Source organism: Anabrus simplex, chromosome 2 (genome assembly GCF_040414725.1).
Source record: "Anabrus simplex isolate iqAnaSimp1 chromosome 2, ASM4041472v1, whole genome shotgun sequence".
In the NCBI taxonomy this organism is placed as follows: Eukaryota; Metazoa; Arthropoda; class Insecta; order Orthoptera; family Tettigoniidae; genus Anabrus; species Anabrus simplex.
Genome location: NC_090266.1, coordinates 84946255 through 84963103, shown reverse-complemented (window position 1 = coordinate 84963103; position 16849 = coordinate 84946255). Strand labels below are relative to the sequence as shown.

Here is a 16849-nt window from a genome sequence, read left to right as displayed (position 1 = left end):
ACTGACCTCGGAATGACGTGTCAGTGATCCCAATGTCCTTATGCTTTGAGTGAACATGTCTCTATATTTTTAATTATTCCAATGCGCCATTAATTGCGACTTAAAATTGACTATATTATCATTGCTTCCCCATAAGGAGAGCTCGAGGTTGGGTACGCCAACATGGCGAACCGCGCGTTCAACTTGGCGTACTTTCTCCTGCAGCGGAGACCTGCCATCAGCGATCCATGTATAGAGATCAGTGGAATAGAATGAAGTAATTTAATAGATATATACTTACCAGATAATGTAATAGGAGTTGAATAATGGCTGAGAAATGACTTAATGGATGCCGAAATATTCTCACGGAACTGGAATGCGATACCGTAGAGATAGAGATAGGAATGGTAGGAGCGGGAGTGTTCATTCTGGTGAAAGAAGAATTTGTAAGCTACGAAAAAGTTAAAGATGACAAACATGAAATTCTAGGGGTAAGGCTCATCTCTAAAGATAATAGGCAACTTGATGTCTTTGGAGTGTACAGACCAGGAAAGGGTGGCACCGACGCTGATTCAGACTTATTTGATAAGATAATCAGCAATGTGGGAAACAATATGGAAAAGAACATGACTGTAGCAGGTATTAGTGGTATTAGTGATCACGAAGCTATATTTGTCATAGTTAAAAATAAATATGATAGGAAGGTATTAAAATAGGACTATTAGACAGTACCATATGGCTAATAAAAGAGGCATGAAGGAGTTTTTAAAAAGTGACTATGATCTGTGGAAAACTGTAAATAAAAATGTAAACAGACTCTGGGATGGGTTTAAAGCAATTGTTGAGGAATGTGAAAATAGGATTGTACCTTTATAGGTGGTAAGGAATGGTAAAGATCCACTATATTATAACAAAGAAGTAAAGAGACTAAGGAGGAGGTGCAGGTTGGAAAGAAATAGACTTAGAAATGGCTGTGGAAGTTAGGAGAAATTGAAGGAACTTACTACAAAATTGAATCTAGCAAAGAAGTCAGCTAAGGATAACATGATGCCAAGCATAACTGGTGGTCATATAAATTTTAGTGAAAAATGGAAGGGTATGTATAGGTACTTTAAGGCAGAAACAGGTTCCAAGGACATTGCAAGAATCATTAATGAACAAGGGCAGTGTGTATGTGAGTTTTATTTATTATTACAGCTTCCCCCATGCGGAGGCTGCCACAAGGACAAAGTATGTCGACTACACAGTATTTTGTCTTCTAAGTTACTGTTGACTTTGCTAGTGTGCCAGGTAGAAAAATCACCACAAGGCTCAGGAATAAATTTGCAATACGGCTCTTCAGATGTTATATAGATGATTGCGGAGTATGGTCACTGAACCTCGTATTGCGGCGATAGCGATGTCGTGAAGTCGTGTCCGGCTGAGACCGAGAGAATCCCATAGCTGTACAATAAATTTAGGGATTGTGCCTCGAGCTCCGATCATGAGTCCATGGACAGAAATATTGCCTAGGTGATATTTATCTTTATAGTAGTTTACAGTTGGCTGGTAAACTGACTTCTTTTCGGCGTCCACCTCTTCGGCCTGGCCAACGTGCAACTCGAAGCGTATTGTGGGATCTAAAATAAGCCCTTGCTTGCTAGCTGGTTGAAAGGCTATCATGTCAATACGCCTGTTACACCCGTCAGTAGCTAGGTCAGAGACCTCTTCGTGCACTGTGAAACCGTGATCCCTCAGCGAGGTTGCAATCATGTGTCGTATTGTATGGGCAAGAGTTTCGTGCTCTCTGTGGCAATACCGACAGAGGGTGTTGTCCTGGGACCTTCCTGGCACGGAGCGAACGGCTCACACATTCGCTGTCATCTTGACGGCCTCTCTCCATTCCGTACAGGATAAGCCTCGGTGATCTCTTATCCATTTGTTCCCTGGCGTGTATTCCTGGAAGAGTCCAACGCCCTTTCCTTTGTGCGGCAACTTCGTCCATGACTGAACTTCTCTGTCTCGTAGTATCTGTCGGACCTTCCTTACATTGGGAAGATGGCTATTTTTGGACATAACTCGATCCTTCATTTCTATGCCTAGATCTTGCAAACAAATTGTACGTTCTTGTTCCAAGTTCCTAGTTGCATTAATGTAGCCGTTATTTGCAAGCGATAATTTATTACAGATGTTAATATGCTGTAGTTTGGCTTCCCAAGTAGCGCGAAACAAACCGAGGCCTTTAAACTCCCTTTCGGTATATATCATGTGCTCCAGAACGTCTGCTGGTAGTTGTAATAATTCTTTAGTTCCACTCTTTAATATTTTATCTGCATCTGATAGAAAAGTTTGAGGTATCTTGTTTACGGGAGTAACTTGGAGTGGGTAAATAAGAGTAGGTGATATTGAACTATTACAAAAGGCAGAAGTATTCAGTCAGCAGTATATAAAGATTGTTGGTTACAAGGATAATGTCCAGATAGAGGAGGTATCTAATATTAAAGAAGTATTAGAATTTACTTATGATAACAATGAACTTTACAGTAAGATACAAAAGTTGAAAACTGGAAAAGCAGCTGGAATTTTAAGGTTTCGGAGTATATACTAAAGACAATGGGTTGGGATATAATATCATATCTGAAGTACTTATTTGATTCTTGTATGTATGAAGGAGCTATACCAAATGAATGGAGAGTTATTAGAGTAGCCCCTGTGTATAAAAGAAAAGGTGACAGACATACAGCTGAAAATTACAGGCCAGTCAGGTTGACATGCATTGCATTCTTTCTGATTACATTAGAAATGTTTGCAAAATTAATAACTGGTTTGATACAGGGCAGTTCGGGTTTAGGAAAGGTTATTCCACTGAAGCTCAACTTGTAGGATTCCAGCAAGATATAGCAGACATCCTGGATTCACGAGGTCAAATAGACTTTATCATGATTGACCTATCTAAGGCAGATCATGGGAGACTACTGGCAAAGATGAGTGCAACTGGACTAGACAAAAGAGTGACTGAATGGGTGGCTATATTTCTAGAAAATAGAACTTGGAGAATTACAGTAGGTGAACCTTTATCTGACCCTGTAATAATTAAGAGGGGAATTCCTCAAGGCAGTATTATTGGTCCTTTATGTTTTCTTATATATCAATGTTATAAGTAAAGAAGTGGAATCAGAGATGAGGCTTTTTGCAGATGATGTTATTCTGTACAGAGTAATAAATAAGTTACAAGATTATGAGCAACTGCAAAATGACCTTGATAATGTTGTGAGTTTCACAAATAGGAAAAGTCCTCTGAGTTTTAATTACTGTGTTGATGGCATGAAAGTTCCTTTTAATAATGTTATTTGTTTTACGTCCCACTAACTACTCTTGTATGGTTTTCGGAGACGCCGAGGTGCCAGAATTTAGTCCCGCAGGAGTTCTTTTACGTGCCAGTAAATCTACCGACACGAGGCTGACGTATTTGAGCACCTTCAAATACCATCGGACTGAGCCAGGATCGAACGTGCCAAGTTGGGGTCAGAAGGCCAGCGCCTTAACCGTCTGAGCCATTCAGCCCGGCAAAGTTCCTTTTGGGGATCACTGTTAAGTACCTAGGTGTTAATATAAGGAAAGATCTTCATTGGGGTTATCACATAAGTATGATTGTAAATAAAGGGTACAGATCTCTGCACATGGTTACGAGGGTATTTAGGGTTGTAGTAAGAATATAAAGGAGAGGACATATAAGTCTCTGGTAGGACCCCAACTACAGTATGGTTTCTAGTGTATGGGACCCTCACCAGGATTACTTGATTCAAGAACTGGAAAATATCCAAAGAAAAGCAGCTCGATTTCTTCTGGGTGTTTTCAGACATAAGAGTAGCATTACAAAAATGTTGCAAAATTTGGGCTGGGAAGACTTGGGAGAAAGGAGACGAGATGCTCGACTAAGTGGTGTGTTGTTACAATTCTTGTTTTATTTTCCGCCTAATTCAATACATAAAAATGTTTATTGTCTCTAGAAGGATATTTTTTTACAATACAACACTAACAGGCACGTCTCGCTCGTTATATCGAGCATCTTCAGCCTCATTTGAACAAATATCTCAAGGTTAAGTCTTTACATTGAACTTTCTTATAATTAATTTGTTAGTTAAAATTGTTTTACACCAATAAAATATTACCACTAGTTAACACATAATTAAAAATAATTAACAAATTAAAATATAGCTGTGATGGACTACACATTGATCACAATTTACTGATGTCCAAGTCATAGTAATGTTCTAAACATCTGTAAGATTTGGCTAAAAATCTCATTAGTTCCCAGTTTTTACTAACACTATTTAGTGCTTAAATGTCCTATTTGAAATTAATGATGTTAGAGGATTAAACTTGCGATGTTTCTCTCCTTCATTGTACTTTCAGTTTAGTTGAGAAACCACTACATTATTAAAAGATTGTGCATTGAAGGTTTGTGGTCTGCTGGAAAGATCATACTAGTAGTCCTCACTGATCCTCACCTATTCTGTGTCAGCCTATTTTTACACTGATCTGTTTGTTATTGAAGCGTGGTTAAAAGGGACACCAATAAATGATCCTTAGTTGCTGGTGTATTGTTTTACTGCAACATTTGTGGATGAATGTGTCTGTAACAAAAGAATATTGTGAGTGTGTTGTTTGTGGTTGTTATGAGAAATTCTTGTGGTTGGAATTTCACTTACCCCTTTATTCACGCTTCAATACCTAGCTGTGCTTTTTGCAGTATTGAGTCTATTTGTTATCGTGTTCCTGCTTCTTGTGTTATATGCATCGGGCGGGTGTGGTGGAGGGCGAGTAGGAGGCGTATGGGAAGGAACTGTGTGCGGGGCATTAGGCACTGCTGTAACATGTGGAGGGCAAGTAGGGGGTGTAGGGGAAAGAACAGTGGGCAGGATGTTGGATACTGATCTAGCTTGTGGTGGGGTGTCTCTATGTGTTTTCGAGGTGGGATCTGTGTTTGTTAATGTGTTGGAACGTTTATAATTGAATATTTTGATGATTAACTATTTTCTGATTTGAGAACTTGTAGCAATTTTGGCAATTGCTCCATTAACGGGCTTTTTATTTTGATTGCATCGTTTAGGTTTTTCCCTTATTGAAATACTGATCCAAATGAATACTCAGTCATTAACTTCCCTTCCTCAATCCTTTTTATTTCTTTGAGATCCCTGTCTATTGTACTGAATTGATAGCCAGCCTGTTTCATGTGCTTGCCCATTGCAGAATACTTATTATGTTTTAATGCATTATAGTGTTGCATGTATCTTGTAATAAAGCTGCGCCCAGTTTGGTCAACATATGAGAAATCACACTGTGTGCATGTCAACCTATATATTCCAGATCCCTGATATTTATCATTATTTAAATTAACTGTATTATGGTGGAGGCCATGGACCATTTATATTGGTATTATAAATTTACTCATTCGGGACAAATATTTCAGGTTCCCTATGGGAATCAACATCTATATCATACATAGACCTAGTCGACAGTTGTGTAATTTGTGCATTTATTTTTTGTGGGTATGTGAGTATGTTTGAGCAATATTATTTCATATTGGTTAATGTACAGTATAGGCCTAATATTTTAACTCCATTATAAATGTGACAGTGATAGCATGTGTGTCAGCATAATGTAATTCTACTAAATTGTAACGTAATGTATCTGCACAAAAGTATTGTAAGTGTGGTTAAGTGTAAGAGAGGACCATGCGCCCAAACTTTGCCATTTGAAAGTAGATAGATAGATAGATATATAGATAGATAGATAGATAGATAGATAAATGAATGAATAAGTAAATAAATAAATAAATAGACAGCAAATTACAGAAAACTATCTTCAGGGTTTTCAAGAGTGGGATTCAAACCTCCAATCTTGTTAATGCAAGTTCACAGCTACATGACCAGTATCGCAGAGCCACCTCGTTTGGGGATCAGAAGCATTTGTAAGAAGTAGAAAATGTTGACAGTCACTGTGTAATATATATTATAATGTTTTAATCACTTTCCAATCAATCACTAATGTTCAAGCAGGTAGGGACCCCTCTTCAGAGGCAGCTCTGCCTATGTGAGTCCCAGAACACACTGGCCCAGTGTGTAGCATCTGGTAAGGGTCCCAGCTCAGGGTTAAAAGTGAAGACCTCAAAGGAATCTACAGTGGAGATCGCAGAAGAGACAGCCCCAGTACTAGGGGAATATGATGAGAACACTATTCATCAGCAGCATTTGTTTCCCATGTTAAGGGTGGCTACAAGGGCAGTACCTATAATATTCCTTTGGAAGTGGCGACCCCATCGTAACAATAGCCTAAAATGAGTGGTGATAATTATCAGCCTCAGAAAATGTTAGGGCATACCCTGTTAAAAGCAACACGCAGCTCTTGTGCTGGGGGAGCAGTGAGAAGTGGGCAACCAACATTTAATATTATGAAGGTGGGAATAATAAATGTTATGACCCTGTTGGGAAAATCAGAAGAGTTGGATGATTTTTTGGAGAGGGAGAATGTTGGAATGATGGGACTGAGTGAGGTCATGTGGAGGAGAAAGGGAGTGAAGAGAATGAGTAGAGGGTCCCCCTATACTGTAGTGGAAGAGGTGAGGTAATTAATGGAATAAGAGTGATTGTTAACAAAATCCTGGGTGAAAATGTGGGTAGGGTATACTATGTTAGTGATAGAATAATCAGAGTACAACTGAGGACGAAAGAAGGAATGAAAGATTTCGGCCAAGTTTATGCACCCCAAATTGGAAACAGTGAGGAAAATATAGAGGAATTCTTGGAGACACTCGAGGAAGTAATCACCGACGTGGAACTCATAGTCATACAGTGAGGGAAATAAAGGTGTAATAATACCCGTATTTAAGAAAGGTGACAGGAAGGTATGAGACAATTATTGAGGAATTCCATTGTTGTCACAACTAGCCAAATTATTGGAGAGAATAATAGAAAGGAGGATGAGAGGAAGGGTGGAAAGAAATTTAGAAGAAGAGCAGTATGCATTTTGACAGGGCAGGTCAATGATAAACCCTATATTTACCATGAGATTACTGATTGAAATACAATGGGAATAAGGAAACGATCTGGTGATGGTATTCTTTGATCTAGAGAAGGCATATGATAGTGTTAATGGAGAAAAGTTGTGGGAAACCCTGTAAAGAAAAGGATATGGAAGGCAATCAAGGGAACTAGTGAAAGCAATGTATAAGAATTGTTCAGTTGTGTCCAGACACCAGTGGGAGGGACAAATTGGTTTACAAAGAAAACTGGACTAAGACAGGGGAAGTGTATTGCCTCTACTCGTGTTTATAATGGTTATGGATGAAATTCTAAAGGAAACAAAGGCAGGATATGGAAGGGACATGAAAATATTGCTGTTTGCGGACGACATAGTGATCTGGGGATTCAACAATACAGAAGTGCAAATCCAACTAGAGGCTTTAAATGACAATATTGAGAAATGTGGTATGAAAATCAGTGTGCTGAAGAGCAAAACAGTGGTGATGACAACAGGAGAAACCAAAGGAAAGGGAGTCAGTAACAGGGGAAAAAACTCTGACGTTGTTGAATACTTCAAATATTTGGGAAGTGAAACAATGCAAGATGCAAGGTTGGATACGAAGGTCAGCAGAAGAGTACAAGCGTGAAATACGTTCTACCAGAATGTAAGTAACCTGGTGTGGAACACATAAGTTCCTATGAAAAGTAAAGAGATAATGTACAAGATGTACTATAGCCCCCAATAAGTTATATAGGAATGCATCACAGACTTGGATTTTGACTGCAAGAAATAAGAGTAAAACTCAGGCCAGTAAGATGAAGTTCCTGAGGAGTATGGTAGGGAAGACAAGGAAAGACAGAGTAAGAAATGTTGAGGTCAGAAAAGAGATAGGGATAGAAACATTGAGTGTTAGGATGGAGAAGAATAAACTGAGATGGTATGGACATGTTATGAGGATGGAGGAAGGAAGGATATCGAAACAAGTGTTTGAGGCTACGATAGAACAAAAGAGGGCAAGAGGGAGGCCCAGAACAAGATGGATGGACTCTGTCAAGAACAGCATAAGAAAAAGAAGACTGGAATGGAATGCAATTACTGAAGAGGAGTGGTGGAAGGAGAGGCAATGGTGGAGAACTGCCATCAACACCCCGACCTGGCAGGAGCTGGACAAGGGGAAATGAAAATGATGATTGTTCAATCAACTCTGTATCCTGTCAGGGAATACTGGTGACGACTGATAGATTGAGACAGTAAAGGTTACATATCAACATACTCTTTGGGATAACACATCCGGGCTGAGTAGCTCGAATGGTAAAGCACTAGCCGTTTGAGCCCAACTTGGCAGGTTCGATCCTGGCTCAGTCCAGTTGTATTTGAAGGTGCTCAAGTACAGCAGCCTTGTGTAGGTAGATTCACAGGCACACAAAAGAACTCCTGTGGGACAAAATTCCAGCACCTCGGCATCTCCGAAAACCGTGAACGTAGTTAATGGGATGTAAAAAACAATAGCATTATGGGATAACACACTAGTCTCAGACTATGAAAACAAGAATATGTACCTAGTTATAAGTTCACATGCTGAATGAACGCAACTTGCATATCCTATTTCGTAGCAGGTACTTCCATTGGCACAAAAATCTTCAGCTCTAATATTGTTTTGTATCAAAGATATCTCATTTCCACTGCATTTACAAATTAGGGAAAACATCCATGTCAATATACATTCATAATGGAAATATTTCTGTCAACAGACACTGTAGACTTATTGCTTTCTATCACGAATCAACTGACATTTCCAGTGATCCATTCTTGGAAATTTTCTGTCCTCGCATACCAGTTCTGGAAATCTTGCAGCCAAGTGGATTATGGATGTACAACGCCTGTGTATATTTCATGACAGGGGCTTAACGAAAGGGGGTAATTAAAGTAGGCTACACATAACTGAATTTTAATTGTATAGCTTTTCAACATTTAAAATTAAAAATTATAATGAATAAGCAAGGGAAGCGGTCAAAATTCTCTGTCCTTTGCCAGATGTTCCCAGGATTCATATCCGAGATGAAGCGACAATAGCATCGCTGCTCCGCTATGGACTTTTTCCAAGTTCCTTATTAATCTCTTTCGAATATCTGACAATTTACTTCAGTATAATTGTGTTGCTTTTATAGAGCAAAAATTTATATTGATACAGAAGTGTATGCATTGGCATGTAAGATATTTCAAGGTGAAGACCTATACAGTTTTATCTTTGGAGTAAGCTCGTTTAGTTCATATGGAGAATATCTGTATATATTTATGTATTATGACAAAAGGCTATTGCACTTGTTGTTTAATGCCAAAATAATGATTCAATGATAAAACCATTCATTAGCACGAATACGCTTGTGGAAACCAAATAAATGAGAATAACCCTAAGATTATTGCATTTAAGTAAAACATAGTTCAACTATTCCAAAAATAATATAACATGAAGAATCCTAACCTATTCGATAACACTGCGAAAAGAATTCTAACCTACCTGGGACGTCATTCCCTTAAAGGGCAATGCGCCTAATATAACCAAATGATCTATACGATCATACCACTGGCGTTTGGTAGCTTTCTCCATGAAAACATTGTACAACAACGTAGGATAAAAAGTAAAACGTGCAAACATGTTTAAAGAACGATCAGAAGTCTGTCCAAATCACCAGTTTCCATACACGACAGCGCTCTATCTTTGGCTCTAAATGACATACTTTCACAACAGTTTGGCTTCCACCACTAGTGAAAGTATCTACGCGTCTTATTTCAAACTGTTGCCATTTTTTCTCCCTGTCAATAACAAATTCAAGAATTCACTGACATTTTCTTTATAATTCACAAATAATGAACACTTAGCTCCGCAATGGACTAAAAGACAGATCGATTATAATAAACTCCGCAACACTAACCATTCCAACGTAATAAGCATTGACAATTAGAGGAGGGTCAACTCAAACAATGGATTTGCTACGAAGAGAATTTTGCATAGTATTAATGACAAGTTATCTCCGAAATTTAGCTTTTTCTTCTTCTTCTACTTTATTTTTGGGCTCTATAAACCTTCTCGGTAATTTATCGGATTTTGCTTTTAGCCAAGGAGTATGCAAGAGATAGCACCAATTTTACAAAGTGTGCTTATTTTATTTTATTATATTCCTACTAAATGAGGAGAGCAAAGAGTAAATGAAGGAGATTAGAAGTACTCGTTGTTTGAGTCATAGACCATAGACTGGTTTGATGCAGCTCTACATGCCACCCTATCATGTACAACCTCATCATTTCTACGTAACTACTGCATCCTACATCTGCTCTAATCTGCTTGTCATATTCATACATTGATCTACCCCTACCGTTCTTACCACATACAGTTCCTTCAAAAATCAACTGAAAAGTCCTCGGTGTCTTAAGATGTGTCCTATCATTCTATCTCTTCTTCTAGTCAAATTTAGCCAAATCGATCTCCTCTCGCCAATTCGATTCAGTATCGATTCATTTGTGATTTGATCTATCCATCTCAAATTCAGCATTCTTCTGTAACACCACATTATGAAGCTTCTATTCTCTTTCTTCTGAGCTACCGTAGTTATCGTCCATGTTTCACTTCCATACAATGCCACGCTCAACACGAAAGTCTTCAAAAACATCTAATTCCTATATCAATGTTTGAAGTGAGCAAATTTCCTTCCTTTAGAAAGCTCTTCCTTGCTTGTGCTAATCTGCATTTTATGTCCTCCTTACTTCGGTCATCGTTAGTTATTTTACTACCAAAAAAACAATATTCATCTACTTCCTTTAAGACTTCATTACCTAATTCAATATTTCCTGCATCACCTGCCTTAGTTCAACTGCACTCCATTACTTTTGTTTTGGACTTATTTAGTTTCATCTGGTACTCCTTACCCAAGACTTCGTCCATACCATTCAGCAGCTTCTCGAGATCTTCTGTAGTCTCAGATAAAATAACAATATCATCGGCAAATTTCAAGGTTTTGATTTTCTCTCCTTGGATTGTGATTCCCTTTCTAAATTTCTCTTTGATTTCCTTTACTGCCTGTTCTATGTAAACATTGAAAAGTATAGGGAACAAACTGCAGCCTTGCCTCAATCCTTTCTGGATTGCTGCTTCTTTTTCAAAGCCCTCGATTCTTATCACTGCAGACTGATTTTTATACAGATTGTAGATAATTCTACGTACTCGGTATCTGATCACAATCACCTTCAGAATCTTAAATACCTAGGTCCAATCAAAAATATCGAATGCTTTTTCTAGATCTATAAATGCCATGTACGTGGGCTTGTCCTTCTTGATTCGATTCTCTAAGATCAGACGCAAAGTCAGGATTGCATCACGTGTTCCTACATTTCTTCAGAAGCCAAATTGATCTTCTCCCAGCTCAGATTCAAATTGTTTTTCCATTCCTCTGTAAACAATACGTGTTAACATTTTGCAGGCATGAGATACTAAACTAATGGTGCGATAGTTTTCACAACTGTCAGCACCGGCTTTCTTGAGAATAGGTATAACAACATTCTACCGAAAATAGAATGCGACTCCTCCTGTCTCATACATCTTCCACACTAAATGGAATAACCGTGCCATCCTGGTTTCTCCTAAGGCAGTCAATAATTCAGAGGGAATGTCATAAGTTCCAGGTGCCTTGTTCCTATTTAGGTCGCTCACAACTCTGTCAAACTCTGACCTCTAAATTGGGTCTCCCATTTCATCAGCATCAACAGCCTCTTCTTGTTCCAGAACCAAATTATTTATATCTTCAACTTGATACAACTTTTGGATATATACCTGCCATCTTTCTGCTTCGCCTTCTTTCCCTAGAAGTGGCTTTCCATCTGAGCTCTTGATATTCATACACCTAGATTTCTTTTGTCCAAAGGTTTCCTTAATTTTCCTGTATGCAGCACCTACCTTTCCTAGAACCATACACCCTTCAGCATCCTTGCAGTTCTCCTTCAGCCATTCTTCCTTAACTACCTTGCAGTTTCTATCCACTTCATAATTTAATCGCCTGTATTCTTTTCTGCCCTCTTCATTTTTAGCATTCTTGTATTTTCGTCGTTCAATCAATGAGGTCTATTATCAACTGAGTTATCCACTGATTTTTAGTTGACCTTTTCTTCCTTCCTAACATTCCTTCAGCAGCCCTGCTGACTTCATTTTTCATGACTAGCCACTCTTCCTCTATGGTGTTTCCTTCAGACATGTTCCTTGAAACAATCCCTCAACTCTTTTCTTTCAACTTGTCTAGATCCCATCATTTTGCATTCTTTCCTTTCTTCAATTTCTTCAGCTTCAGATGGCATTTCATGACCAACAAGTAGTGGTCAGAGTCCACGTCTGCTCCTGGGAAAGTTTTTCAAGCCAACACCTGTTTTCTGAATCTCTGCCTAATCATAATGAAGTCTGTTTGATACCTTCCAGTGTCTCCAGGACTCGTCCACGGATAAAGCCGTCGTTTGTGACGCTGATGATGATGATGCTTGTTGTTTTAAGGGAACTAACATCGAAGGTCATCGGCCTACGTCGTTTGTGGTGTTTGAACGAAGTATTGGCAAGGACTAAATTATGATCAGTGCAGAATTCAACCAGCCGACTTCCTCTTTCTTTCCTTTGTCTTAATTCGAATTCTCCTACTGCATTACCTTCTCTTCCTTGGCCTACCACTGCATTCCAGTCTCCCATCACAATTAGATTCTCGTCACCATCGAAAGGGGGGTGGCAGCCGTTCGGAAGTTGCAAGAGCGGCAGTCTGGATGATTGACCGATATGGCCTTGTAATAATCCTCAACATGGCTTAGCTGTGTTTATATTGCTACACGGCTGAAACCAACCGGAATCTATAGCCGTAACTAACTCCCGAGGACATGCAGCTCTCTCTGTATGAATGATGTACTGATGATGGCTTCCTCCCGGGTAAAATATTCCGGAGGTAAACTAGTCCCCATTCGGATCTCCGAGTGGGGACTACACGAGAGGGGGCGATCATCAGAAAGATGGATACTGACATTCTGCGAGTCGGAGCGTGGAATCTTAGAAGTATGAATCGTTGTAGTAGAATAGAGAATCTGAAAATGAGGATGGATAGACTAAATTTAGATTTAGTTGGTATAAGTGAAGTACGTCGGCAGGAAGAACAGGACTTCTGGTCAGGCGACAACCGAATTATACACACAAATCAAACAGAGGAAATGCAGGAGTTGGTTTAATAATGAATAAGAAAAGAGGGCAGCGGGTAAGCTACTATGACCAGCAAAGTGAAAGAATTGTTGTCGTCAAGATAGACACGAAACCAATGCCCACCACAATAGTGCAGGTATATATGCCTACTAGCTCGGCGGATGATGAGGAAATCGAAAGAATATATGATGAGATAGAAGTACCTATAATGTTCATTTGTGAGGTTATGTACGTATTAAGGTCCTTCAGTCTGGTTCGCTACATCGTGTCGTGCGGTTGAAAGTGTGCGAGGTTTGGTGTATTGTGTCTCTGACGTTTCTAGAATTTGGTTTTAGTTTCGAGTTAACTTTATATGTAAGTAGTGCTGTGGTGTCATGAGTACTGACATTGGAGGCGATGAGGAGTCTAATCCTGCCTCAAATAGTAATGTTGGTCGCGAGTAGTGCATATGGATTTAACTCTGAACAATAGCTCTCTTAATAACTCTTCCTTGCAGAATACACCCCAACGTGATACTAGCCTTGCACCACCTGCTCATACTCCTCACAATGTTGCATGTAATACTTACTCATTTAATCATCAAGGCCCGTATATTGTCTTTGTTTACTCCAAAAGTAGCAATAATATTGAAAACCTTCACTCCATGGCTCTTGGTCGTATAATGTATGAAAGAAAATTTCCTGTCAGATCAATTCAGTATAAAGGTCGTAATAGGATACAGGTAACCTTTCACTCTGCTGCTCATGCTAATGTCACTTTGAAGAACCCGTTTCTTGATACGCACAAGCTACAGGCCTTTATACCCCACTCAAACATCTTTCGAGTCGGTATTATAAGAGGTGTAGATAAAGAGTTATCAGAAGCTGATGTCCTTACTCTCCTTAAGAGTTCACTCTGTTCAAAGATTAAGTCGCAAAACCATTCAGGATTGTCAAGTAGCTTACCTGCCTACCGGTTCGGTAAAGATTGTCTTTTGTTCTAAAATTCTACCCAAATATGGCTCAATATATCAGGTTAGTTTGGAAGTCACACCTTATATTTTCTACCCTATTATCTCAAAATCAAATCAAAACTTCTTTATTTGCAAATGAGGTGTCCACCTCGGTGGCAAATAGTACACTAAAATACATTATTGTCAAGCAGTAAAATTTAAATTAACAAGAGAAGAAGAAAATTTTCCTAGAAGACAATATTATACAATTTATGCTAACAATTTTTTTTATTAAACACACACCTCACTTCCTGTTTCTTTTCCTTCCTGAAGCAGTTGGATTTCTCTGAAAATATCTTCATTTGTGAATGAGAAGCTTCTTGTTTCCTTATGTGTCTCTCCCTCTCTATCTTCAGTTACGGTTTCCAAATCCTGACAATCATCTACTGAATATCTGAATTCCCTACTAAATAGATTTGCTTTCTCAGTATCTGTTAAATAGTGTTCACCCCCTTCTCCCACTCTACTGAATATCTGAATTCCCTACTAAATAGATTTGCTTTCTCAGTATCTGTTAAATAGTGTTCACCCCCTTCTCCCACTTTGTAGGAATTTGGATTCTTTTCCTTCTTGATTCCTAATATATGAATATAGATTTTTCCATTTCCCTTCGTGGTCATTACCCTCTTCAAGTATGCCATTCATATAATTCCCTTTTGCTTCCTTTTTCACTCTATTCAGTTCCCTCATTAGCTGTTTTCTAGTTTCGCAATTCTCCCTACCCTCTTTGATTTTCATATTTACTATTCTACATTTTCTTTTAATTGTCTTATTTCAGTTATATAATAAACAGGGTCTGAGGTCATTTTACCATTCTTAACAGGTACAAATCTTTTCCCGCCTTCCCAAATGATTCCTTTAAATTTAGCCCAAAGTGTATCCACATTACTCCCTTCACTTACCCAACAACTGAATTGTGATTTAAGGTAAGGCCCAAATTCATCAACTTTAGTTTTTCTGTATAATTTCTTGTCTTGTGTGACGCTCTTATTAAGCATTTTTGGTACGAGTCCTACATCCATTATTACAGCCTTATGGTCATTTCAAAATCTCTTTATTTGCAAATGAGGTGTCTACCTCGGTAACAAATGGTTCACTAAAATACGTTATTGTCAAGCACTAAATATTACATTAACAAGGGAAGAAAATTTTCCTATATTACGATATCATACAATTTACGCTAATAATTTTTCTATTAAACACATAGCTCATCCTTAATAAATTTATATTGTTTACAAAATTCTACATATAAGATCGCCTGTACTACTTACAAATATAGTCAACTGGTATACAGTATGTGGAATTACTTCAATTCCTTCAAATACCTCAGTTTCGTCAACAATTTCCCATGGTTTAACCAAGAATACATCTAGCAAGTTATTGAGACAAGTCGGTTCTTGTACTACTTTTGTAAATCCTCCCTCCCAAATTAACTTATTTGCCAGTTTCTTTTCATGGGCTACACTCGCAGCTCCATTCCATTCAACTTCGGGCAAGTTTAGATCACCCCCAATTATTACCATATATTTTTATGAGTATAATCTCAAATATTTCAATGTCTCTTTCCTCTCTTACAGGCCTATATTCCCATAATTCTCACCTCCTCCATATTATCACAAACAAATTTTATCGATAATATTTCATCCCTTTCATCGATAAACCATTCATGTGGACAATATGTTTCCTTCACCAGAATAAACACACCCCCCTCCCGTCTTATCTCCTCGATCTCTACGATTGACTGTATACCCTTTCGGAAATACTTCTCTATTACCCACCCATTCTCACAACCACGATTCCACTCCTATCACCACATGAGTCTCATAAGATTCCATCAATGTACCGAATTTTAATTGTTTATTTACTACATTCTGACAGGATATCAAGAGCAATCTCAGACCCCCTTCCTCCCTAAAACTTGACTGTTGCAATTGGGTAAAATTTGACTCATGAGTTGAGAACTTCCCTTGCTCAAATTGTCAACGTTATGGCCATACGATACGTAACTGTCAGTCTACTAAATTTCGGTGTCAAAACTGTGCCTTAAATCATGCCACCGCAGACTGCCTTGCCAATGTAAAACTATGTTTGCATTGTAATCGGGAGCATGCAACGGGCTCATCTGACTGTGCTGTCCACTAGAGACAGGTTGAAATTAATAAGCTCATGTGCATTGATAATATCTCATTTTCTGAAGCCTCCTCCAGATTATTTCCTCCTATTTATTCTGATTGTAGTAATCTTCAACAAATTTCTTCCCCTTCCCATTCAATCTTCTCCTCCCATGACAGAAACGCCGCGCAAACGTAAATTCACGCAAGTGATCGTAAAGGACTTGCCTTCCACGCCACCTCCCGGCTATGATAGAGCCGGCCATCTTCAGATCGTGCAACCCACTTCTTTGCCAAGTTCCATGCATACTCTGTCTCATCAATACCGCATACCCCCACTTAGCCACCTCCAACCACATCAAAACAAGTAACCCATATGCAACCTGCACAACACCCCGTAACAAGCAGGCAACACGCTAGCATAGCGGGAATACGCTCAACAGTGTGTTTTCAATTTACTAATGCATATTACTCAACTATTTGGAGATCAACCCACTATATTACCAGTGCTTAGTCAAATACGTTAAAGTTTAGAGTTGACCTTTC

The 16849-nt window shown here is 38.7% G+C and overlaps 1 protein-coding gene across 2 annotated transcripts in view; it reads right to left on the bottom strand.

Annotated features, from left to right (window-relative positions):
* Positions 1-9895, bottom strand: part of PTPMT1 (protein tyrosine phosphatase, mitochondrial 1) — a 187957-nt gene extending 178062 nt beyond the window's left edge. For both annotated transcript variants that reach the window (XM_067142317.2, XM_068226475.1), the window contains exon 1: positions 9503-9895. In XM_067142317.2, the coding sequence (XP_066998418.1) occupies positions 9503-9640 (138 nt within the window). In that variant the 5' untranslated portion in view covers positions 9641-9895. The remainder of the gene's footprint in view (positions 1-9502) is intronic.
* Positions 9896-16849: the final 6954 nt, after the last annotated feature.